At 45.2% G+C, this 27,158-nt stretch overlaps 3 protein-coding genes across 3 annotated transcripts; 2 read left to right on the top strand and 1 right to left on the bottom strand.

The window, feature by feature from the left end:
* LOC133975971 (neurotrypsin-like) lies at nucleotides 1-26,394 on the bottom strand. Its single transcript, XM_062414018.1, has 14 exons — nucleotides 26,200-26,394; nucleotides 21,479-21,521; nucleotides 9,771-10,013; nucleotides 8,964-9,102; nucleotides 8,516-8,694; nucleotides 8,103-8,250; nucleotides 7,623-7,801; nucleotides 7,107-7,248; nucleotides 5,383-5,603; nucleotides 3,953-4,094; nucleotides 3,581-3,859; nucleotides 2,766-2,888; nucleotides 2,379-2,647; nucleotides 1-1,749 (listed from the first exon to the last, which is right to left on the bottom strand). Exons 1-14 carry the CDS (start codon nucleotides 26,293-26,295, stop codon nucleotides 1,166-1,168), a joined length of 2,787 nt encoding a protein of 928 aa, XP_062270002.1. The 5' UTR covers nucleotides 26,296-26,394; the 3' UTR covers nucleotides 1-1,165.
* On the top strand, nucleotides 12,052-14,793 carry LOC133975981 (zinc-binding protein A33-like). The gene is made up of 2 exons (XM_062414039.1): nucleotides 12,052-12,358; nucleotides 13,115-14,793. The coding sequence occupies exon 2, from the start codon at nucleotides 13,117-13,119 to the stop codon at nucleotides 14,791-14,793; it is 1,677 nt and encodes a 558-aa protein (XP_062270023.1). The 5' UTR covers nucleotides 12,052-12,358; nucleotides 13,115-13,116.
* LOC133975980 (zinc-binding protein A33-like) lies at nucleotides 16,714-20,264 on the top strand. Its single transcript, XM_062414038.1, has 2 exons — nucleotides 16,714-16,917; nucleotides 17,675-20,264. Exon 2 carries the CDS (start codon nucleotides 17,677-17,679, stop codon nucleotides 19,381-19,383), a length of 1,707 nt encoding a protein of 568 aa, XP_062270022.1. The 5' UTR covers nucleotides 16,714-16,917; nucleotides 17,675-17,676; the 3' UTR covers nucleotides 19,384-20,264.
* Nucleotides 26,395-27,158: the final 764 nt, after the last annotated feature.

Raw genomic sequence — 27,158 nt, 5'->3', positions numbered from 1 at the left:
ATATTTAAATCAGTTCTAACAAGGTGAGTTTTGAGTAGTTTTGTGACTTGTGACTTTTTAAAATACCTTTCTTCTTCGTTGTCGTAACTTTGCAGGAATATCTGGCACAATAATTGACTTTGGATATGAACTACCTCACCTTAAGGTTTCATTCCCTTCTATTACCTCTGAAATGTGTTTTCATTATTCTTGATCTCCCAGTTGCTTCCTGTATTGATTTACCCTCAGGGTTTTAATTTCCAATAAAAATTGGAATTGGGAACAACAGTTTTCAAAATAAAAACCAGAGGAATGAGCTATTTCATGTCACTATTATCTGCTGCTTGGCTTTCAGGACTGTCAGAAGCAGTGTTAAATCTAAATCACTGATAATAAAAACACACAAACCTGCCGAATCACTGGTGTGGTCCCTGGTTAAATACAGTAGCTTAGTCGTGGGTCTAAATAAACAACAGCACTTGCACCAGTAAAGGTAAAAGACATCAGCCTGAAGAGAGGAGCCCTCTTTATGATACACAAAATCTTCCACGCCGGATTATTTTTTCTCCATCAGGACAATCCTCATCTGCTGCAGGAGTTTATCTACATGAATGATCTCAGAGGGACACTGGTGATATGCAGTTAGCCTTTTATGCTATAGATGCTCTGATGGTTAGTTAGTCTGTGGAAATCAGTTCACCGATGAAGACGCACAGTAAGAGGTTAATTTTAGCAGAGATTCTTGAATGACCATCTCAGAAATGTCCCTCGGACGTTCTTATGCCAGCGCTAGAGTCCTTAAAATACATGCCATGCTGATTTTTTGATTTTCAGTATCAGTGTTAGCCCTCATCAGCACGCTGCGGGCAGAACAGCCGCTGTTCTGACGATGTTAAACACCAGACGTCACCCACACACACTGCCGTCATCATTTTGTGTCTGTTCACACCGAATGTCAAGAGACTGTGAAGCGCTTTGAGAGGTCGCTGTGACCGTTTGACGACAAGCAGCGGCAAACACTGAGGTCAAATCTGAAATTAGAACAGACAAGGCCGTTTTTTTTACTTTTTAAGTTAAGAGCATCTTTCTACATCATCTTCCTTTAACCCTCCTCCTTCTCCTCCTCCTCCTCCTCCTCCTCAGGCGGTCACATGGCACAGATGGTAAGCCAATGGCGCGGCCTCAATCAGACCAGGATTTGTGTGTTTGTGTCTGCTTCATGGCGGGCGTGTGGGCTCTTGGCGTGTGTGTTACCGTGCTGACCGGTGTGCGAATGAGCGTGTGCGTGTTTCTGCTTGATCTCACCGATTTCATTTGTCTGCTGTTGATCGTGCATGTGTAGGTATATGTCTTCGCCCTCGCCCTTTGTGTGTCCTTCATGTGCTGTGTGCGTTACATCGTTGTGTGTCTGATCTTCTTGTGTCTGCGTGTGCGTCTGCGTGTGTGTCTGCGGCTCCTCCGGATGCTGCGTCACGTTGAGGACCTCGTCGATCCAGCCCCTGAAGCGGCTGACCCGAGTGTAGAGCGCCGGGGAGGAAGGCTCGGCGCAGCTGAAGCCCCCGGCCACGACCCCGGTGAGGACCCAGCGCCCGGCCTCGCGCTGACACACCAGCCCGCCTCCGGAGTTGCCCTGACAACTGCTGCCGTGGAGGAGGCTGGTGTCTGGAGGGCTGCCAGCGCACAGCGTGCCGTGGCTGGAGAAACTGTCGCCATAGCGCTTCTTACATTGCCAGGACGACATCAGAGGGACCCAGGATGCGAGCACGGAGTCTGGGAGACACGACAGGGAAGATGATTGAAGAAGAAGAATATGTAAGATATTCATGCTAACATGCTAATGCTTAGCTGCAGCATTCACCACGTTCATCATTTCACAGAAGACACACAAACCTGTGTTGTGTATTTGCTAGAGTAAACCATGTTGGCACGTGTTTAAAACATAATGTCAGGCTTTCATTTGTGATGTCTATCTTCTGGACTCTCAGACATTCTCAGAGATTCCTCCAGATGTTTATCTTAGTAGTTCTCTAGCCTCTTTGGAAGGACCTTTGACTTAGGGAATTGTCTCTGACCAGCTAATGGATGGGTGTAGAAGGAATGTTCTTGACCAATGTGTCTTCATCTTCAGACACAAAAACATGCCCTTCTTTAGTCAGAAATCCAATGGTGGTTGTCATGGACGGAACCAACCTCCCTATATATATTGTGTGTTCAACCCCTGCAAGTCAGATTTCCCTATTGGCCTGTGTGTCTCCGGGTATCTAGATGCCCGTCCCGACCTGTAATTTCTTGTAATAAACTTTGTTATACTGAAAGTACTGGGTCCTCGGATTCCTTCCTTCACCATCAACAACTTCAACAGCAACATCGTCCTCTCGGCTGCATAGAGCATACCATACCTGGCCCTGTCCATCCAGCGGTGACCATGACGACACAAGAGGATGGACCGTTTCCCCCTGAACCCGAATCAGCGGCAGGAAGGCACGCGGCGTTCGTGTCAGTGTCAAAGGTCAGACAGTGACCCTTGGCGCTGGGTAGCTTCAACAAAGCCAGGTCATGACCCCCGCTCTGACCCTTGTACTTCCGGTGAACGACCACCTGCTCCGGCGTGAGGGTCTGCTTGGACGCCCCGACACGCACCACGTACTGGGAGGGGTCGCTGCCGAACCTGGAGGAGAGAGAGAGAGAGAGAGAGAGAGAAGGAACTTTAGCTGGAGTCTTCTCAGTGTTTTTGTTGAAGATGCCTCCAGCGTAGGAATGAATATACAGCTCGGGGTCAGATTCACCTGCTGACACAGTGAGCAGAGGTCAGCGCCCAGCAGGGGCTGATCAGAGTGCCGCTGCAGAGAGGACCGCCATCTTTCTCTTGGGACTGAAGCCACACGGACACCTGCCATGGCCACGTGGTCCTGGGAGAGAGAGACAACACAAAATCCCTTCAATCTTCTGTGGTTGAGTCTCTGAAGCTTGGGCACAAAGCATTGTTCAAAACTGAATTCACACTTAGAAATAAATGGGATGTTTTATTCAAATGTAAATATGGATAATAAAGAAGAAAACAAAAATTGTAAGTGAACTGAAAAAGGATCTTTGAAATGTGTTCTTTGAATGGACAGATGGTGGCAGTATCGAACCATCAAAATTAGTTCAAATATTCAATTATTTCACTTGCATGTAAAAATGTATTTGAATAAAATATACCATAAAAGCCATAGACTGTAAAGATGGCCGACATGAAGTAAAGCCAAAGTGTCCTGATTGCCCCCTGGTGGCCGGCTGCAGTATAGGTCATAAATCCTGCCTCTTCCATTCTATGGGACATGGACTGAATTTAAAAGTCTAAGTAAGGGTCAAATACATTTTTCGGTAAGAAAGTTTCTGACATTGTCGGTAGTTCTCATCCCATCGATATCGGTTTAAATGTTCATATTCTAAGTTTTGTTTTAATTATTTATCTGATGATATAAAAATGGGTTGAATCATCAGGATCGACTGGACCTCGCCACCGCGGCTTCATCCACGGATCCCTACTGCACAGACTCTTTTGTATTTTGTATTGTGTGTACAGTATTTTCACACACTTGAACGTGTTCTGTCTTACGTGTGCATGTTCTCCTCTCCTCGGCTCCTCCTCTTGCTCTCCTCCTCCACCAGCTTCCTCAGCCCACAGCTCGGCTCCTGAGGCTTGGGCTGCGCTGGCGCCTCCCGCGGCGCCACGTCACAGCTCACCCCGGCGTCGTCCCTGCGTCTGCAGCCCTGGAAGCTCTGACCCAGGGAGGGACACTCTCCCAGGAACTCCTCCTTCCCCGTGCACCTCACCCGGTCCAGGTGAATGGGGCCTTTCCCCTGACCGAACCCTCCTGTTGCGACGGCTCCACCACTGAACACAATAAGGGAGAGAATATTATGAATATGCTCCTTTTTTTAGTTCATGCTATCACACTGTTCTTCTTTCATGGACATTAACATTCACCTGTGTCCCAGCTGCCTGCACACCACAGCTGCGTTCAGGTCATTCCAGCCCGAGTCGCAGATACTCCCCCAGTCACCATGGAGGTACACCTCCACTCGACCCTCCTTTCGGCTGCTGCCCCCCACGAGACGTACCAGGGGACCTGACAGACAGGAAAGACACAAACAACAACACAAAACTCTCATTGTTATTCAGGTCTCAGCATCTACACACTCCAGCCTCGAGATATATGTCTCCTGACAGAATTAAATGTCACCCGCACCCCGGTGTGTTTTTTATTCTGCCTCTATTCTCATGCTAATGGCCCGTGTGTGGACAGGAGGCGCAGCACCTCAGGAGCACTGAGACAGCGCTTTATCCTCTCTGCTGTCGGCGTGTGGCATTTAAAGTCTTTGGACTGACACACACCTGCGTGTTCACAATGAAGGGACGATGCAGTGACACAAAAGGAGACAGGTTTGATTCTTTCTTGGACGGAAGGGATCAATGTTTGCATCTTGTGTAGATCGTCGATACAAAGTTAATTCTGATGCCTTATCTGCGGGGGGGTTTACTGGGGTGATGTGAGTAGCTCAGAGCCTGGCGTTGGACCAGGCCTCTGCAGGGACTGATTGCCCTTTAGGTGGAAAAATTAATTGCAGTTGCACAGTCACCTAACTTCTGCAGTGCAGTGCAGGGTTTGCCAGTATTGTTATTTTCCTTTCTTCCTCCCTTCCCTTGCTCTCATTACCAATGTGGAGCATTTCGTCACCGGCATTTTCTCTGAAAATTGGAATTTATTGTGATTATTTTGTGGATGTGCTCTGCTCTGCATTCCCCAGTATTTGTCCCTAACTCTAAGATGTAAAGGTCATGCAGCAGCGTGTGGAGCCCTATGACGCAAATTGGGATTCGTGGATATATAATTGGATTGATTGATTTATTAAGCAGAACCCGTCTTTATCAAAAGCTGTCAAATTAAACACAGAAGTTCTTCAATCAATCAAACTCTGAAGAAATAACTTTTGGCGAAGACCAAAAGATCTTGTTTTTATCCAGTCTGAGCTTCTGTGTCTGATGACAACGTGTTGGTGTGTGTTGGCACGATCGAGAGAGAGGCCGAGGTAGAGAGAGGCCACGAGGGGCTGAATGTATGAATGTGGCTTTTGAGAGGATGTCAGCTGAGCAGGCGATCGTCCAGATGTGGTTCAGGACCAGGTGCCCCCCCCCCTTGACAGATGGGGTCAAGTCTTAATGTAATCTACTTAGTCACTGGGGAAGCACATCTGCACCTGCTACAACTACAGCCTGAGGTTGTACTCAGCAGCTCCGAGGTGTGAATGTGTTCAGACACTGAATGAATTAAGTTTAATAAAAATTATAGTAATTGAGTCGCTCGAGACAGGTTTCAGAAACATGTCTACGAGCTTCATTCATCTCTCAGCTCATACCTGTGGAAGGGGAGATAACCGGCACCTCGTTGGTCTCGAGGCCGAATCGGCCCCGGCATCGAACCCCGACGTCCTCGCCGTGAGAGCAGTCGGTCCGCCCCCAGATCCCGTGCGGGCAGTCGAGCAGGGAGGTCTCGGATCCCTCACAGTGCACGTCGTCCAGCAGGATCAGACCCACACCCTCCCCGAAGGTGCCGTCGGACACGACCTCCGCGTGACCCCTGCGGGCGGAGAAGACGTTACTGTGGTCAACACGTTGTCCTTTCACTTTCACATCATGCAGATTGTGCAGGACAGTTTGGGTCCAAATGCTCTGCAAGTGAAAGTGGAACAGTTCAGACGACTGCAGCAGCAGGGATGTTATTGATGTGAATTTTTCCTCCGTAACTCTGAATACTTGATGATAATATAACACAGACACTCCGGGGAAATAAGCAGGCGACAGTGCTCCTGAAAAGAAACACAGACTTTAACCAATAGCATCAGAGGACGACAAAAACCAAGCAGCTCTCTGTCCCAACTGTGCACCATACGTACCAGCATGTGGAATTAAGAATGACGCTGCACTTATATTACTGTGATCACAATGCAAACATAATGAAACGATATCAGCCGGGGCAATAATAGAACTTCTCCCTGCATGAGTCCAAATATAATAATGTGAAATTACTCCAGGGTTGAAATACGTAATGTAACACAGAACATCTATGAGTTCATTAAATATGAATATTGTAACTGGTACATTTGAGTTATTTTTATTTAAAGTTAAATTAAGTTAAGCTTTTCATTTATTATGAAACTCTATGTTATATTTTAAAGCTGCCATGCTGGACCCATAGTCTGCGGGCGAGTTCAAAATATAAGTTTCATTTTTTTGTTTTATCCACTAAAATACGCCCTCTATCATGGAGGTCAAAAAAAAACACGAGTGCTACGTTTATTTTTAAATAGATTCCTCTAGAGCTTCACACGTTCAGCTCATTCGGCCTCCGGTCTGTGTGGCTGTGATCCAATAAAGTGTAATTACATTAGAAAGCAACTCCAGGCCTTAAACTTTAATTTCCCCTGTTCCCCACTTCATCCAAACTTCCTCCATTTTACCTGTTGTCTTAATAAATCCCGCACAGCGTTCATTTGCACAGCACTAATGGCATCAGTGCAGTTAGAGGCGTGCCAGATGTTCCATTCTGCACCCCCCCACCCCCGAACAACGTTAATGTACCGTGAATGAAACTCCACACGCTCTCAAGCATCTGCACATTTAATTACGTGCAGCGAAACTTTTTAAGACTTGAGTTTAAAGCAGAAAGAAATAGTTTCTTTTTTAAGGCAAAGAAAAAAAACTGTAATTTACTTTTAAAACGGGGACGTGGATCTGCAGAGGGATGAGAGCAGCAGGACTCTGCCGCAGTGATGACAGGATTAGTGCCTTTGTAAATGTGCTTTATATTTAATTCATCATGTGAGCGGCTGTATGAGGCGACAAGTCATTTCTCTCTCCTGCTTTTTCCTCTGTGTACCCGACGTTTATCAGCGGCTGGGCTTTATTTTGCTCTTGCCGGGCCACACCTCAGGTAATCATAGCAGATTAATGATGAGCAAACAGACCTGTCATCAGTGGGTGGTTAAGAAAGTGTCTGACGGAACCAAAAAACCTGCTAGAGCCTTAGAATAAACAGTAGAAGTAGGTTCCCAGGGGCTTTAACTCCACAGGATCCCAGTACCTGTAGCCCAGCTGTCTGCAGACCACCTCCGCGTGCTGCTGGCTCCAGTGGTCGTCGCACACCGTCCCCCAGTCGCCGTTGTGTAACACTTCGACTCGCCCCTCCCAGGGACTGTCTCCTCCCACCAGACGCACCACGCCGTCTGCAACAGTTTCATATTGATTGTTAAATCCTTCTGGAGACGTGAAAGTGATTAAAAGCAGATACACTTCACTCGACTCCGCAACCATGAGCCAAGATGTCATTTTACAGACGCGGCATTAACATTAAGCCTAATGCATCGTTTTCAGATTCATTAATCATCTTCGATTAGTCAGATGAACGACAGCAGCTGGTTCGTGCCGGTCGATACTTTTATGTGTTATGTCTTACTTCCCATTAATCCTGTTTCTACTTGTCACACAGAGGATGTTGCGGCTTCATGTGGTAATGATTTATTGATGCTCCAGGGCTATGAATAGCAGCTTTATAAGCCTATCTGTGTGTTTGAGTGTGTGTGTATGTGTGTGTGCGTACCAGTGTAAGGGCTGCAGGAGACCCCAGCATCCTCCATGTGGTCACAGTTGTGTTGCTCCCAGTCGCCGTGGGGACACTGATCCAGGAACAGCTCGTTTCCTGTGCACTTCACGGCGTCAAGCTGGATCGGGCCTGAGCCCTGACCGAAGTGAGCCCACGACCAGGCCTTCGCTACGCCCCTGTGACACACACACACACACACACACACAGACACACACACACACAAGTTGTTTTTTGATCAAGACAAAAGGCAAAATCATTGATACTCGTTTTTTTTGGGGGGGTGTTTTTGTTTAATTTGTTAAGGGTAAGAAAATGATAACCCCTTTTTCATCCTTCAATGCACAGACACACACATTGAAGTATCATTTAACATGTTAACCTTGCATTTAAGGGTCAGGACAGACGAGAAAGGACTCAATCTATTGGCACATGCTGTGTATTAACTTGGCGTAGAGGAAAAAAAGAAACTCAACATACCCGAAACCCAGCTGCCTGCACACCACCTCAGCATCTCTGTCGTCCCATTGGTCATCGCAGACCGAGCCCCACCTTCCAGTGTGGAACACCTCCACTCGACCTTCGAAGTCTTCCTCGCCTCCGACCAAACGCAGCGGAGGACCACTGCCTGCAAAACACAGTGGATGTAGGAATTCACCTGGAATCCAGCAGCATCTTCATATCGGCCTCATAAAGCCTCTGTCTCCTTTTAATCCAGTTTATTTGGAATTTTTAAAATGTCCCTTATTAGTATGATTGAAGTTGACAAAGTTAGGATGCATTGAATATAACCACAAAGTATTTTATAACAGGAAAACGACGTCTGTCATGAATCTGTCTTTCTCAGGTTCGCGGAGGAGAGGTTGCCATGACGCTGTAGAAGTCACACTGACCTTCTGGTGGCGCGCACAGCACAGCCGCCTCGTTGCCATGGCTACAGTCACCGGTGACGAACGTCCTGCTCCGGCACCGGCTCAGGGTGTCCTCGTCCCCGCGGCAACCCAGACGCTCGTAGTGAAAGAGGCCGGAGCCCGAGCCGAACTGAGAGTGCTGCAGCGCTGTGCCGATGTCACTGTTAGAAAACATGTTTTAATATAAAAATAAACAGATTTACACCTTTTACATTTCTTTTTATTTCTTATTTATACTACTACTATATTTCTAATATAAAATAAATTAAAATGCTGCTTTAAAGTAATATAAAATAAGAAATTGTAAAATATTTTTTGCTTTCTTTACAGTATTATATAGTTTACAAAAAAAAATTCAATAACACTTTCAATGCAGGACTCAAGTACTTTTACTCTTTAGCGTTTGGTAAGTACTATAGTATTAGCCTACCCCAGACCCAGCTGCTTGCAGATCACGCTGGCGTCTCGGTCCGACCAGTGAGAGTCACACACTGCCCCCCACTGGCCGTTCAGGTACACCTCAACCCGCCCAGTGCCAGACAACAAGCTGCCGACCAGACGAGCGGCACCTAAAAGCCCCGAGGACGGAGATGAGGAGTTTTAATGCTCAGAAAACATGTCAGTACTCAACAAGAACAGTCTGTTTGTGGTATATGGTGTTATTTTAATGCGTACAATCCTAACAGATAAGATCATTATTCACTCTCTTTTAGCTCAGTTTTGTTCTCCACCAGCTGCTGAAGGAAATACTTTGCTGAGTAGATGCTAAACGCTGCACCACATTCATCAGCTAGATGCTAACTGTGGCTGTTGGGTACAGACAACAGAGAGAGTAGAGTTTACTGCTCACCTGGAATAAACTGTGATGAGCCTTTTCAGAATTTACTGACATTTTAAAGACGAAACATCTTTGACCCCAATGAAAGATTTAACTTTAATGAGCAGCCAAACAAAAGAGTGATTTTCCTTTCTTATGTCTTTTTTCTTTATTCCTCTGTTCATCTCACGACACCTCGGATTTACTTAGCCCTATCAATTGATTTTAAAAAGTGCACATATTATTTAATAATAGCTGTAGGTAGGTTTTGTACCTGTGTTATAACCAAACAGTCCAATATTGGAAGAACTAGATTGTTCTTGATTTAATATAACCAACTCTTCTTCATTTTAACTCTGTTTTAAGTTAGTGTTATAATAAATAAAGTTCAGGATTTTAACAAATGGTGTGCGGCCGCACCCTGGTGGCAGTCGCAGTACGCCCATCCAATGGCTCCAGAGTTCTGTCTGAAGAAACACCAGGGGTTGGACTCTCGGTCCGGGTTCCTGCAGTAGCTGTGGTCGCCCAGTCCTCGGCCCGGGTACTGCATAACGTAGTCCGGAAACTCGGTCCATTTCAGACAGGGGGCGCCAGAGTCCGTCTGGGACACTGTGCCGTTGTAGTAGCCCAACTCTGTGAATCCCTCAGAGCAGGACAGAGGCACTGCACAGACAGACGGAGGGAGAGCGTGAGGGAACGTGAAGGAGAGAAGGGAGAATAAGATGTTCTGGATGAAAGCAGGACGAGGAGGAGGAGGATTTGGGTCAGAGACGACAATGGGAATAAAAAGGAAGTGAAATGGGGAAAGTTTGGAGGCGGATGGACGAGTGGACTAGCTCTTATTGAAATAACATTATCCCCATGACTGTATTCTATCTGAACATAAACGCTTACATGGAGGATTTTCATGAGCTGTCCGCTGCCGGGGCAGGATCCTTCCTAATGCACCCTCACCCTCACTGATCCGTGCTGGACCGGAAACATTCCCTCCACTTTAAACCTTTAAAGCGGCCTTATTTAACAAGGCGGTGACCATGGGGCTCTGCAGTGATCGTGTGTGAGTGGAGCTCGGACACACCGAGAGGGAGACTGCTCACATCAAACTGTCGTAAAATGAGGCCACAGAACAGAGGAGCTCACACACTGTGGCCGCAAAACTTACATCACACATTAATGAGCAGGAATCACACTGCAGATCAGAACAGGCACAGCAGAGTGCCTTCAAACTAAAGGTGGACTCATACGGTCCCAGGTGCTTTGCAAATGTAAAAGTGCAAACTGTGGGGACCTTAATAGGGAGGTCTTTATGGAAGGAGCACGGCAGATAAGATGAAATACTCACTTGAGAAATACATCATCAGCTCTTATGTACGGTGGCCCTGAGGGGCAAAGTCACAATATCAACGCAGTGAACACAACAGCAAATCACAAAAAAAATGGCATTGACTTATAATGGGAAAAGCTTAAAGTAGGCTATATCTAAAAGGCTATTTGCTGATAGGAATGATGCACTGTCCCTCTTTTTAAACAGGAAGGAAAAGACTTGTAGTGGTGTTTCCTTATTTGCTGTTGTGTTTTGCTTTTTGTCATTGCAACCCAGCAATGAATAGGAAATATATTCTTTATTTATTGCTGGGGTATTATTTGTTGTTGTATTTTATTTGATTTGATTTGCACTTCAGGGCCACTGTTGTTAGACACTGAACACTACATTTACATGAAAACGTGAAATACATTCCCAGGGAATATCACAAATCTCCTCTTTTGGTGCTCCGGTCTTATTTCCCTGCTTTCATGCATCATGTGCTCTGGGAGCATGGGAATCACAGGAGAACTACACAGTGTTTTTAAAAATCTTTTTAAGTTTAACAAAATGTAACTCAGCAGAGCTCATCCCTACACCAAGGGCCAACAGTTAAATCCTCTAGATCTGGATTCTAGCCCCTCTCCCCCTCCTCTTTATGTGGATCTGCACCAAATTGCACAAACTCATAAATATCAGTCCCACTCTCTGAGAAATGAACAAACAGGCTTATTAACGCTTCATCTCTTAGCGTTAAAGGAAGTGAAAGAAAAAAACCGACCCTGATTCGAATCCACAAATAAAATTGTATCTCTGACTTATTCGGCAACCTTCCACCAAGTTTCATGGAAATAGATTATATAATTTTTGCTCAATATTAAAAAAAAAAAAACATCAATGAAAACCTAACCTTGGCTGAGGTAATCATTTATTTTAGGGTTTCTGAGGCCAAGTGGCTGCTGAACTATGATTAATGATGGAGCTGCTTCAGTAGCCAGCAAAACTCTTATCTTCTCCACACACACACAAACACAAACACACACAAACACACACACCCCAAACACACACACACACGCACACGCACACACATTACCACACACACACACACACTGGAACATTTGTGGGTTAGAACTCGCACTCTAACCCACAAATAAACACACAGTCAGATGCAGAAACACACACACAAACTCACACACACACACACACACACACACACATACAGACACACACAGACACACACACACACACACACACTCACACACACACACACACACACTGGAACATTATCCATGCAGTGCAATCCTTTTGCCCAACTCGCACTCTAACCCACAAATAAACACACACAAACACACACACACTCACAGACACAGACACACCCACACACACACACTGGGTCCAGTTTGTAGGAAGATAAGAGAAAGAGGCGAAGCGCTGAAAGCCCCGGGAAACTCTGAGATACAGGAAATCAATCAGGCAGAAATGTACTAAGCTAAAACAGAAATCTATCCTGAGACCATGAATGATGCAGAACACACTCACGTATCTCTACAAGAAAAAAAAATTAAATAATAGCTTCCGGCTACAGAAACAGGTCTGTCTCTTTAAGTAACATGACACACTCGGAAAGTGAAAGTTGAATTAGTTCTTGGGAAACTACCTCCACACAGTTTTTGTTTCTGCTTCACAGAATCCACACCAACACACAGTAAGTACTCCTTTCCGATTTTTTTAGAAAAAATATTCTCACAAACCAGGAGTGGAATCTGTGTTAGTGTGTGGGTTGTGTTTTCACCCCACCCCGCTGCTCTTTGTTTAAAAACCCTGCAGCTCACTGACAGTTACAAATGCATTTGTCTCTTTGTCAAAATAAAAGCTGCATTGCATGAGCTTCTATATCACATGATCATCAGCAGACAGAGGTTGCTCAGTTGTTGTGAAATTGTATTTTTTCCTCTGAATGTACTTTAAGGAACTCTGAGGTTTTTCTGGAGCTTTGTTACACTGTCCTCATGAAGCCATTTCCTCACATCGTGGCGATTTAGTTTTTTTAAACAGCTGAACTTCAACTTTTACTGTAATCTGATTTTAAAGGTTCCCTATAAGGAGACTTACTAAAATGATCAGATCCCTGAAGAACACACACCAGTAAATGTGCTGTTGGTGTTGATGTAACCAGAGACTTTCTTTCTTTGGTAGAAAGACCAAGGGGGGATTTTTTTTTTAATACAATCTAATGACAGCTTAGCAAACTCATTCTACTGAAGAGGCTCTTATAGCCTGTTGTGAGATTTGTTTTCCATGTGCCATGTTACCAAGATAAGGCATGACCCCTGAGTTAAAGTGCAGCTCAGGACTCAGTTTCCTGTCTGAACCTGACCGAGCCAGAGGGAAAATGAACCGGACCCGACCGTCATTCAGATTTTTTTCAGAACATTTGTTTCTTTGTTTTATGTTTTTTCAGAAATGGCGTCCAGCTTCAGCCTCTTATCTGAGGATCAGCTTCTGTGTCCGATCTGCCTGGACACGTTCACTCAACCAGTCTCCACACCCTGTGGACACAACTTCTGCCTATCCTGTCTCTCATCCTACTGGGACAACGAACGTGTCTGTCAGTGCCCGGTCTGTAAGGACATGTTCGAGAGGAGACCCGATCTCAAGGTCAACACCTTCATCTCAGGGCTTGCGTCGCAGTTCAGGTTGCTTCAGGTCACAAATGCTAACAGCTGGAGCCCGGGCCCATTGAAGAATAGCGCTGAATGTGCGGTGCTGTGTGATGTTTGTGCTGACGCCCAGCAACAGGCTGTCAAGTCCTGCTTTGAGTGTCTGACTTCGTACTGCAGCGTTCATCTGGAGCCTCATCACCGAGCTGCCGGACTGAAGCGACACACACTGGTCGACCCTCTGGAGAACCTGCAGGACAGGCTCTGCAAGGAGCATAACCACACTCTTAGATTGTTTTGTTTAAGCGATCAAGTGCTGCTGTGTGACATCTGCTTTCGTTCTCAGCACATGAACCATGATGTTGTTCCTGTGCAGCAGGCATACGGAGAGATGAGGGAGCTGCTGGGAGACACAGAGGCCAGAGTGCAGCAGATGATCCAGGAAAGGAAACAGAAGCTGGAAGCAATGAAGGAGTCGGTGAAAGAAAGCAAGAGAGAAACCAGTGAGGTGACAGCTGAGTGCGTGCGGGAGTTAACGGCGCTGGTGTCTGAGGTTCAGAGGAGCCAGACGGAGCTCGTGAAAGTGATGGAGGAGAAGCAGAAAGCAGCAGAAGAACGAGCGGGTGTTTTTATTGTCGTTTTGGAGCAGGAGCTCGCTGAGCTGCAGAGGACGAAGATGAGGCTGATGGACATAAAACAGACTGAAGACCAGCTCTGTTTCCTCCAAACCTTCCCAGAATCCGTCCTCCTACCACAGACTACGGACCTGTCCTCGTTCAGCTTCAGCAGACACATGGAGCTACGGCACGTGCAGAAATGTCTGAGCAGCTCCGTGTCTCACCTGCGAACGTTGCTGAAGAAAATGATGACGGAAACCACAAGGCTAGCTGCGTTCCACGATGTCACGCTGAGGGACCTGCAGCAGTATGAAGTGAACGTTCTGCTCGACCCCGACAGCGCTCACTGTCAGCTCGTTTTGTCCGACGATGGCAAACAGGTCAGATACACCAGGGCCAACCGCAGAGGCCAACCATTGGGGCCGAACACATTCACGTCGCTTCTCGCAGTTCTGGGACGAACAGGCTTTTGGTCAAAAAGGTTTTACTTTGAGGTGCTTGTGAGTCAGAAGACAGAGTGGTGTCTGGGTGTGGCCACGGCATCGATCCAGAGGAGAGGGGTACTCACTCGGGGTCCTGATTTCGGACTGTGGGCCATAAAGTTTCGGGTAAAAAGTTTTGAAACCTTCAGTTCTCCCGGTGTGACGGTATACAATGGGAAAGTAGAGAGGGTCGGCGTGTTCGTGGATTACGACAAAGGTCAAATATCGTTCTATGACGTACAGACCGCGACACTTATCCACTCATTTAGTGACTGTCTCTTCACCGAGGAGCTTTATCCATATTTAAATCCCTGTGATAATGAATGTGGTTTAAACTTGGATCCGATGGTCATCGTCCCTGTCACTCGTAAGGAGGCTTAACTGACACCACAATTTGTGGCTTAAATTTTTTAAAGATTTCAAAAGCACTTTGTATGAAATTAAGACATTTTGTCTTGTCAAGGATTGATGGAGATGAACCATCTTAAAATTTCTGTCTGGTTTGGTTTGGATCCTTATATCTTTTACATTTTCGTATTGTGTGTATGTGTGCTTATGAAATTTATATTTTTTACAACCTTTAATCCAATCTAGCAGCCCCAAATTACACAGTAAAATAGATATCTAGAAATACAGATATGCGCTCGAATTTAATTTCATCTAGATCTATGAAATGTTTCACAGGAAAACTGTGAAAATGTCAATATCTTAAAAATGTTAAGGAAAGATTATTGGTCCATCCCTCATACTTAAATCACACTAGTTTCATGTTCTCATGTTCATTTTGTGACAGTTTAGATGTATTTTAGATGGTTTGCTGCTGAATCCCTGCGAGGTGAAACCTCTGTCCTCATCACATGTGCTGTCACTGGGCTGTTCTGTGTAGTTTCCTGCTGTCATCCCTCTCAAAGGTGATTTCTACTGCCAGTTAACAGGTGTAAGGGGCGGGGCTTAGGAGAACAAAGAGGTGAATTGTTTGGTGGAGACGGGAGTTTCATTAGCGAGGAGGAATGGGGAACAACATTTTTATAGGGATACCTCGCCCACGAGGAATTAAGAGAATACAGTGCGAGTGAAGGACCAAACCCACTGAGCAGAAGGTTTATTTCTTCTTGTTGGACTGATAGTCACCTGTTCCTCGAGTTTGATCTTTTTGGGGATTTTGTTTTTGCAATGCTTGCATTTCCTGAGATATAAATTAGCAATTTTAAGGGAAGACCTTTCCTGATTTTTTTCTTTCATTTTGTGGACCTTTTCGATGGCCTGATGCAGCAGCTTACAGAGTTTATTTTCTCTTGTTCGATTTACCTTATAAACATTTAATAAGTGGACATTCAATATTTTCTGTGACCTTAAGTTTCAGGGAGTATTCGTAATAAATTGGTGTGTTGTCATACATTTGAGTTTCTGTTTATTATTTTTCAGTCATCTGGGTTTAAAGTCCCCCGACACCAACATTTTCTCACCCAGGCCTTGATGAATAGTGTCACACTAGCTCCTGAATCGTTAGAGTAACTAGACTAAAAACTTAAGCTGATTTTCACAATTTTGTTTTCATGATATTACACAACTACGTTGTGGTCTGTGATCTGTTTAAGCTTTATAGCTACGTAATGGTGATAAAAAGTGTATATCGACTTGATGAAATTTTAATAAAGTAAAAGAGAATTATGTAACTAAGCCAGGCCACATTTTCAATATATCTTCTCAGGGCCTCGTGAAACAAGACTTTACATTTTGTTGTTTTGATTTCAATTTCCAATCAGCACGTCAGATTTTCATCATCTTTACATTTCTCCTCCCTCATCCGCCTCCTGTATGTCTCATTCAAGTTCTTAAATTCATCTTAACACCCGCAGCGAACGCACACACACACACATGTAATGTTAAAGAAAGTGAAAGAAAAAAGTCCTGGAACCACCCCCTGATTCGAATCCACAAATAAAATTGTATCTCTGACTTATTCGGCAACCTTCCACCAAGTTTCATGGAAATAGGTTATATAATTTTTACTCAATATTAAACAAAAAAACAGCAATGAAAACCTAACCTTGGCCGAGGTAATCATTTCTTTATTACCTCGGCCAAGGTTAGGCCGAGGTAATAAAGAAACCTCGGTTAGGCCGAGGTTTCTCGGCCTAACCGAGGTTTAGGGCCGAGAAGTAGCCACTTGAGGCCAAGTGGCTGCTTTGGAGGAAGTTTGGAGGAAGATAAGAGAAAGAGCCGAAGAGCTGCAAGCCCCTGGAAACTCTGAGATACAGGAAATAAATCAGGCAGAAATGTACTAAGTTAAAACAGAAATCTATCCTGAGACCATGAATGATGCAGAACACACTCACGTATCTCTACAAGAAAAAAAAATTAAATAATAGCTTCCGGCTACAGAAACAGGTCTGTCTCTTTAAGTAACATGACACACTCGGAAAGTGAAAGTTGAATTAGTTCTTGGGAAACTACCTCCACACAGTTTTTGTTTCTGCTTCACAGAATCCACACCAACACACAGTAAGTACTCCTTTCCGATTTTTTTAGAAAAAATATTCTCACAAACCAGGAGTGGAATCTGTGTTAGTGTGTGGGTTGTGTTTTCACCCCACCCCGCTGCTCTTTGTTTAAAAACCCTGCAGCTCACTGACAGTTACAAATGCATTTGTCTCTTTGTCAAAATAAAAGCTGCATTGCATGAGCTTCTATATCACATGATCATCAGCAGACAGAGGTTGCTCAGTTGTTGTGAAATTGTATTTTTTCCTCTGAATGTACTTTAAGGAACTCTGAGGTTTTTCTGGAGCTTTGTTACACTGTCCTCATGAAGCCATTTCCTCACATCGTGGCGATTTAGTTTTTTTAAACAGCTGAACTTCAACTTTTACTGTAATCTGATTTTAAAGGTTCCCTATATGGAGACTTACTAAAATGATCAGATCCCTGAAGAACACACACCAGTAAATGTGCTGTTGGTGTTGATGTAAACAGAGACTTTCTTTCTTTGGTAGAAAGACCAAGGGGGGATTTTTTTTTTAATACAATCTAATGACAGCTTAGCAAACTCATTCTACTGAAGAGGCTCTTATAGCCTGTTGTGAGATTTGTTTTCCATGTGCCATGTTACCAAGATAAGGCATGACCCCTGAGTTAAAGTGCAGCTCAGGACTCAGTTTCCTGTCTGAACCTGACCGAGCCAGAGGGAAAATGAACCGAACCCGACCGTCACTCAGATTTTTTTTCAGAACATTTGTTTCTTTGTTTTATGTTTTTTCAGAAATGGCGTCCAGCTTCAGCCTCTTATCGGAGGATCAGCTTCTGTGTCCGATCTGCCTGGACACGTTCACTCAACCAGTCTCCACACCATGTGGACACAACTTCTGCCTATCCTGTCTCTCATCCTACTGGGACAACGAACGTGTCTGTCAGTGCCCGGTCTGTAAGGACATGTTCGAGAGGAGACCCGATCTCAAGGTCAACACCTTCATCTCAGGGCTTGCGTCGCAGTTCAGGTTGCTTCAGGTCACAAATGCTAACAGCTGGAGCCCGGGCCCATTGAAGAATAGCGCTGAATGTGCGGTGCTGTGTGATGTTTGTGCTGACGCCCAGCAACAGGCTGTCAAGTCCTGCTTTGAGTGTCTGACTTCGTACTGCAGCGTTCATCTGGAGCCTCATCACCGAGCTGCCGGACTGAAGCGACACACACTGGTCGACCCTCTTGAGAACCTGCAGGACAGGCTCTGCAAGGAGCATAACCACACTCTTAGATTGTTTTGTTTAAGCGATCAAGTGCTGCTGTGTGACATCTGCTTTCGTTCTCAGCACATGAACCATGATGTTGTTCCTGTGCAGCAGGCATACGGAGAGATGAGGGAGCTGCTGGGAGACACAGAGGCCAGAGTGCAGCAGATGATCCAGGAAAGGAAACAGAAGCTGGAAGCAATGAAGGAGTCGGTGAAAGGAAGCAAGAGAGAAACCAGTGAGGTGACAGCTGAGTGCGTGCGGGAGTTAACGGCGCTGGTGTCTGAGGTTCAGAGGAGCCAGACGGAGCTCGTGAAAGTGATGGAGGAGAAGCAGAAAGCAGCAGAAGAACGAGCGGGTGTTTTTATTGTCGTTTTGGAGCAGGAGCTCGCTGAGCTGCAGAGGACGAAGATGAGGCTGATGGACATAAAACAGACTGAAGACCAGCTCTGTTTCCTCCAAACCTTCCCAGAATCCGTCCTCCTACCACAGACTACGGACCTGTCCTCGTTCAGCTTCAGCAGACACATGGAGCTACGGCACGTGCAGAAATGTCTGAGCAGCTCCGTGTCTCACCTGCGAACGTTGCTGAAGAAAATGATGACGGAAACCACAAGGCTAGCTGCGTTCCACGATGTCACGCTGAGGGACCTGCAGCAGTATGAAGTGAACGTTCTGCTCGACCCCGACACAGCTCACCCCCTGCTCGTCTTGTCCGACGATGGCAAACAGGTGAGATTTCACCGTGGCTCGGGTCGGCTGAACGTCCTGGACCTGAGGCCGAGCTCGTTCTCGACGCATCTCGCAGTTCTGGGACGAACAGGCTTTTGGTCTCAAAGGTTTTACTTCGAGGTGCTCGTGAGTCAGAAGACAGAGTGGTGTCTGGGTGTGGCCACGGCATCGATCCAGAGGAGACGGGTACTCACTCGGGGTCCTGACTCTGGACTGTGGGCCATCTGGTTTCTGGAAGACAGGTTTGAAACCTTCAGTTCTCCCGGTGTGACGGTATACCCGGTGAAAGTAGAGAGGGTGGGCGTGTTCGTGGATTACGACAAAGGTCAAATATCGTTCTATGACGTACAGACCGCGACACTTATCCACTCATTTAGTGACTGTCTCTTCACCGAGGAGCTTTATCCATATTTGAACCCCTGTGATAATGAATATGGTTCAAACTTGGATCCGATGGTCATCGTCCCTGTCACTCGTTCGGAGGCCTCACGGACACCACAATTTGTGGGTTAATTTTTCAAAAGATTTCAAAAGCACCTTGTATGAAATGAAGACATTTTGTCTTGTCAAGCATCTTTAAATTTCTGTTTGCATTTTGTTTAGATCCTTAAATCCTAATATTTCCCCATTGAGCGTGTGTGTGTGTGTGTGTGCGTGTGTGTGTGTGTGTGTGTGTGTGTGTGTGTGTGTAGTGAACTGATATTTTTTACAAACTTTAATCCAATCAAGCAGCAGCAAATTACACACTAATAGATATCTAGAAATAACTTGATGATTTTTTTTCATCTAGATCTATGAAATGTTTCCCAGGAAAACTGTGAAAATGTCAATATCACACAATGTTAAAGAAAGATTACTGGTTCGATCCCTGAACCGGATCCATATCAAAATGTGATGATGCACAGCCCATCACACTATGATTCAACAACTCATTGAATCAGTTGAGATGAGTGATGAGGAAACAACAATGACCTGAATCTAAAAGTAGCTTTAACAGCCCTAAAATGTAAAAGCAAACACTACTCTTTATGTTTGCAGCTAAGTTCAATGTGAACTCGTATTCAGGCAAATATCTGTAGTGAGACACGACACTAAAATATCCGTGTTATATTTAAATCCCACTAGTTTCATGTTCTCAAACTCCTTTTTTTCTTTGTTGGACTCATATTCCCTTGTTCCTCTTTTTTTGTTTTGTTTTTGCAATGCTTTGCGTTTCCTGAGATATACATTTGCATTTTGAAGTGTGGACCTTTTCCATGGCCTGAGACAGCTGCCTAAGGAGTTTTTTTTTTCTTGTTAGATTTACCTAATGGACATTTAATAAGTGGACATTCAATATTTTCTGTGACCTTAAGTTTGGGAGAGTGTTCTTAATAAATTGGTGTGTTGTCATACATTTGAGTTTCTGTTTATTATTTTTCAGTCATCTGGGTTTAAAGTCCCCCGACACCAACATTTCTCACTTAACCAGGCCTTGATAAATAGTGTCACACTAACTCCTGAATCATTAGAGTAACTAGACTAAAAACTGATTTTCACAATTTTGTTTTCATGATATTACACAACTACGTTGTGGTCTGTGATGTGTTTTGTGCTTTATAGCTGCGTAATGGTGACAAAAAATGTATATCGGCTTGATACACTTTTAATAAAGTAAAAGAGAATTATGTAACTAAGCCAGGCCACATTTTCAATGTATCATTTCAGGGCCTCATGAAAAAAAGCTTTTCAATTTTTTTGAATGATTTCAATTTCAAATCAGCACGTCTGATTTTCACCACCTTTAAATTTCTCCTCCCTCATCCGCCTCCTGTATGTCTCATTCAAGTTCTTAAATTCATCTTAACACCCGCAGCGAACGCACACACACACACACACCCATACACACAAAAAACCCTTGCTGCCTCTAACACCCTCCTCATTGCCACGACAACGGTACTCCAGCCCATCGCCATGGGAACGCTCAGTCTCCCTGCTACCATAATCCATTTCCCAGCCACAATGAGTATTTGTCACGGTTCACACTCGGAGGCTGGCAGCATGGGGGGTGGATGTGTGGGAGCGGCGTCCTCTACACAAAACACACATGTTAATATAAATAAGGGACATCAGGGGATATTTCTAGATTTAAACTGATTTTGATGCAATTCTCTGCAACAGAGGATGAACCATATATATCTCTTGCAACATTTGCTGGATTTTTATTATGCTTGTCTCCATGCTGGTTTAAAAAAAGTGCCTCGAGGTTGTTTCTCGTGATGACACGAGCTGTTTTTGCTGATAGGTGAGAGGTGTGTTTGTAATTGTGTTTGTTTGTGGCTGTGAAAACAGATATTTCGTCCCTCACCCCAACCCCCCCCCCCATCATCATCATCATCATCATCTTCATGGTCTCCAAGAAAGAGGAGGAAGATGAAACGCAGGGGGGTTGCAGACTGGAGGGAAGAAGAGGTGGGGGTTTCATGAGTTTCTTAATCAGAATGTGGGTTAAACTGGAGCGGGGCGGGGGGGGGGGAGCAAGAGAGGAGGGGAGGGATGGTGTGGGAGGAGAAGACAGATGGAGGGAGGAAGCGAGAGTGCTGTGTTCGGAGTTTCACCTCCCACCTACCTGAGTTCTGCACCTCGTTTAGGTAACTGTCCTCAGCCACCACCTGCAGGCAAAGACACACCGGGTTAGACAAGCTGTAGCAAAATATATCTGCTGTCAGGGCTAGAGAAGAAGGCTGCCTTATCTGATCCTTTTGTTAATTGGCAGAATCCTACAGCAGCCTTCATAGAGATTCAGCAGCGGGCACGGCCCATGAGCCGGGCTCTGATGCAGACAGCAGCCACATTAAGCCATCTGTCAGAGGGTGGAAATCACCAATCGCTCTGCAGACTCAAGCCATTTCGTTCCGTGTGGCTTGTTCCCTTTTGTTCTGAGGCCGTGAGGTCGAGTCCCTCTCCACAGGCTCCTCAGTAGGTGAGGACATCACTTCCCATTCTGTCTCCGCCTAGATTCAGTCGCCTTCTGGACGAAGGCGCTACATTCAGTTCAGTACAATATTCCCTTTACATTAGGTTAATAGCGCAGCGGGGCTAACCCATCGACCATATGTAAAGATGGACGGCATGACAGCCAGTGTCTTGATCGCCCCCTGGTGGCTGGCTGCAGAATAGATAATCATAAACCCTGCCATCTCCGAGTTAGCAGATAGGACATGGAACAAACAAAAAGGTCTTAAATATACAATTTTCTCAAAGATGGTTTCAGGTCATTCTTTCTCGATAGCGTCAGACTTTATTTGCACTCTGTCGGCTAAACTGAGGCCAAAATAACCTTCATTCAAACAGGAAATATACTTACACCATCATCATGTCAGTAATTCAGTTTAATTATCAGGCTCTTACTGTAACTCCTGTCCTGTGATTGGTTTAAGATCTGTCTTTTAACGTCCATATAGGCTTTGCCTGTTTCTGTTATAATCCATCGCTACATTTCAAAAAGCATTTTTTTAACACAAGCCCAGGAAATGTCACCTGTGTTGAACAGTTTTTCTGAAACTGCTGTCGCTGTTTGACACAAGCTGCCACAAATCAGATCCTCCACACTGAATGATAAGAAACATTGTTTGTCATTTTCCTCCGAAGAAATAACCCATGTGAGTGTTTCCTGATATGAGGCCCCCCTCAGCAGGACATCATTTGTCAGTTATGGATATGAATTATTCATGTGACTGTATTCTTCTCTGACAACTTATGGTTAATGCCACAGTCGTGTCAAGAAGTCTGAGTTTCCACCTCAAAAATGTGGCATTCATGTTAATACCCAAATCATAATTAAGACTTGGGAACTCTAGATTTTCTCTGAGAAAACAAATCAACAAATGAATGTGTTGTTATTTAGTCAATGCCAGCGTTTTAATTAAATGTCACGGTGCGTGATCCTTTGTGACATGAATGAGACATTACAGTGATTTCAGACAATATTCAGCCTCCTACACATTTTGCGCATGTTATTGTTCCTGGACATTTAATTTAAATGGATAAACCAATCAATATACAGCAATCCATAACCTTTCCTGTGACACTCCGCCTCGTGGTCATCGTGGTCATCTTGGTCAGTTGCATCCCATTTGCTTTCATTATACTTGAGACGTGTCTAGAACTTGAATCAAGTGTCCTTGTTGCAAACTGAATTGATTCGACGTGGTTTCGAAAATAACCTCTGCTGAAATCAGGGCAAGGTGATAAAACCGTTTCCAAGTGTTCCCAGGGAACAGTGGCCTGAATAAATGTGAAATGGGAGAAGTGTGGGAACCACCAGGACCATTGACTCTTGTTTGGACAAACTGGAGTCACTGGAGAGTTTCAGAGGTGCTATCCAGAGGAAGACTATCTCAGTAGCACTCCCTCGGTCAGGCCTTTACGGCTGAGTAGGTAGACAGAAGCCACTTTGACTAAAAGGCAAGTGACAGCCTGCTTGGAGTTTGCCAAACTGCTTTTTAACTCTAAAAGCATGAGGGGAAGAATTCTCTGGTCTGATGTGACACACATTAACTGTGTGGGCAGACGTGGAAGCACTGTCAAACACCAGGTACTGAATCACCCGGCTAACACCATCGTGCTCTGGGGCTGGGAGAGGGAGACCGGTCAGAAATGAGGTGAGTGTGAAATCAGAGGAATCCTTCAAGAGCAATTGCTCCACAGTAAAGTGACTTGAGACTGGAGCATCGATTCTCCTTTAAGATTCACCTGAAGCATTCAGCAAAGTCAATGCCGGAGTGGCTTTGGGACAAGTCTCTCAAGCTGCTTTCAGAAATGCTCTGAACTCCAGATACTCTCCTGACATCCTCCACAAGGGCAGTGTGTGAGAATGTCCAAGTGAGAGGCTCCAGACTTTCTCCTGCTGTTAGAAAATCGAGATAATGTTGAATGAGCCAATGTGAGAAAACAGCACAAGATCATCCAGATTCATTCACTGTTTGCAGGGATCACCAATCAGAGAGAAGGAAAATGACAAGTATGAGCCAGCCAGGTACTAGGTGTACAGTAAACACACAAACACGCACACACACACACACAAACACACACACACACACACACACACAAATAAATAAATAGTACTTGACAGCATCAGATGATATCTGACAGAGGAATGTTTGTTTCAATTTCAGAAATCAGGTCACACCTCTACACAGCGTGGCACCTGACAGAAGAGGAGAGGAAACACAAACTCACCTGACACACACACGCTCACACACTCACACACACCTTCAGCTGCCACTGTGGAATAACTGTAGTGAGGGTAATGAAATACAACACATTTCACCTTGATACAAGCGAGCCTGGTTGTTTCTCACAAACTACAAACACACACACACACATACACACACACACACACACACACACACACATCCCAGAAAGCATTGCACTGCTCAACCTAATGTAATTATGATATTAGACCAGGGTCAGGTGGCCTGTGGTGGTCGACATGAGTCCTGATATCTCCAGTCATATCAATCACACACCTCCATTACGGCACTAATCACTCATGATGCTCTCACACCTGCCTCCAGTGCATCGCTATGCAAACACATCCAGACACACACACACACACACACTCACACAAACTCAAACACACAGACGTGTTGAAGATTTGCACTGGGTAACAAAACATAGAAGATTCTCCAAGTGATCCTCAAAAAAAGAATTTATCAAACTGGTTGTCACTGGTAAGGTTTTGGGAATAAATCACGTTTTCCTCTCTGTACAATTTGTGACAAGTAAAACAACCAATAAAAGCCCTTTCAGTGTGTATGCATGATATACAAGGACGGACACACATAAATATCAGATTACTCCCTGGGAAAATAATGAAAATGTGAAATTATTGGATCCAGAAACCACACAGACGTTTATCTGGTTCTTTCTTTGCCCATGTGCCACCCCCCCCCCCCCACCATGTGTTGTGCTCCATCCTATCATTAGTCCTTGCACTATCCTGCTCACCAACAAACTAACCAATGGACAGGTGAAGCTAAAAATTATTCTTTTAGGGAATATTAGGTATATGTAGGTATATTAGATATATTCCTATTTATGCCATATCACAGATGTTTCAGTGCACATGGTGCCTGAGTCGGCCTCCCAGTAATCTCAGCCCTGTTGGCAGCTTCACCTCAGAAAAAGAACTAATGATGTGAGTCTGGTAAAGCAGGTTATGGAGGATTGCCGCTCACAGCTTTGCTCCTTCCTGTTTACCTTCTGTATACGTTTGTTCCGACAACACGCAGAGCCGCTGCAATCAGGATGCTCCCAATGAAAAGATTTGTCTAATGAAGTTGAAATGAAAAAAGCCGAAACTCATATCTGCCTGGTGCTATTTGTGCTGCATGCACGGCTGCTCCCAGTGTTAGTGGCTCTAATTAAATCCTGCACACTGTTCTCCACTAATGATTTCTACACAGGCTCATCTGCTGCACATTAACTCAACACACACTGCATCAAAGGAGGATATGAAAAGTGAACAGGAATGAGTCCTGATGATTGATTGGTTGTGGATTGATTGGTTTGCTGTAACCCAGCAGCAGGTCTGCCATGCAGAGTCAGCAGGAGCAGGTGATCGTTTGTGTGAGGCGGCCTCAAGGCTCCATGTTTCTGACAAACAACCGCCTGCTCCACCGCTTTTCACTCTCACCACAGTCTGAGCCGGGGTGACAAGTTTCATCCGCCCGTGCAGGGGCTCATTTCCCCACAGCACCCGCGGGGACACAGCCTCCGACGGGCTCCTCTCATGATACCCACCAGAGGGAGGGGTCGAGGAGGGGGGTTGAGGGGTTGTGATTGAATCCGTGCCCCGATTGTGTACATGCATGCAAGACAGTGGTTGTCCTAAGTGGATAATGCGCAATGATGGCACCATTGATTGGCTTAAAAGAGCCATTACAGGTGTTCGATGCCTTATATTCCCCCCCAACCCCCACGAGCTGCACCTGCTTTTTACAAATGCGTCCTGGATAAAGAAGGGATCCCAGTCAAGACCATTCAGGAGACATGGCTGCAGATGGTCGTGCATTTCCAATGCAGGCTACAGGACCACGTCCTTTAAACGTGTTTGACAGGTTTGGCTGTAGATTTATTGTAACGCATAAAAGCGCACAGTCCATAAAGCTTGGCTCCATCGCCTTGGTTTCCCGCCTATAGGCTAATCAATCTAATCATCACATTTAATTATTTTTAACCGGAATTTTTGTGAAATGCAGCCCAGCACATGTCAGCACGGGAGAACGCGTTAAATCAATAGAATAAATCAGGTTGCATTTAAGGACGGGCTCCAGGACTACGTACCTCCGCCAGCAGCGGCAGCCAGAGGCAGGTTACGATCAAGCACAACATTTCCCGGCCGCGTAGAGCCATCCTTCCTGCCCGGTGTGTCCGTGTCATAGCCCCGCTCCCATCTCTGTCTCCAGACTGTCCGAGGGAAGGTGAAGCGGCTTATCCTCCCGCTGCTGCTGAGGCTGCTGCTGCTGCTGGAGGAGGAGGAGGAGGGAGAAACGTGGTGTGTGATGATGATGGTGTATACGCACAGGATGATAAAGGGTGGGGCTGTGAACGCCTCACACAGGATTGAAAACACAGAGAGAGAGAGAGAGAGAGAGAGAGAGAGAGAGAGAGAGAGAGAGAGAGAGAGAGAGAGAGAGAGAGAGAGAGGGAGAGGGAGAGAGAGAGAAATTGTGTTGATCTCTGCAAAAACCTGATGCCACAAGGACCTCTCTCCCCGTCACACACACACACACACACACACACACACACATTCTTATACGGACTATTAAACACATTCATATAATGCATGCATTCCCTAGCCCCTTACCCTTATTTTAAGCATCATCCATAAAGTCCAGGCTCAAATACAAGTATTTTTATAATACAAGTGCAGAAACACACACATACATACTTGTCTCTATAATTGTGAGGACATAATGGCATAATGCATTCCCTAGCCCCTTACCCTAAACTTAACCATCACAACTAAATGCTTCACTCTGCAAAATGTTGTCCTCACCTTTCACCACTGTCCTCAGCCTGATGAGAGTGGATGGGTGATACAGCAACGGGCTTGCGACATAAGAGTCCATGGCTCAAATCCCAGCTAAGACAGCATGCAATATATTGTGGATTGTGTCTTTATACCTAAAATATGTATTTTGGGAGCTGGAATTCTTTACATATCTGAGAGGTCCCCTGCCCCCCACCCTTACCATCCCGAACCTTTACCGTCCCTAACCCTAACCCCAACTGTCTAGGGG

Source organism: Platichthys flesus, chromosome 20 (genome assembly GCF_949316205.1).
Source record: "Platichthys flesus chromosome 20, fPlaFle2.1, whole genome shotgun sequence".
Lineage (NCBI taxonomy): Eukaryota > Metazoa > Chordata > Actinopteri > Pleuronectiformes > Pleuronectidae > Platichthys > Platichthys flesus.
The sequence above is the reverse complement of the archived record's forward strand: the minus strand, read 5'-3'. Positions and strand labels throughout refer to the sequence as shown.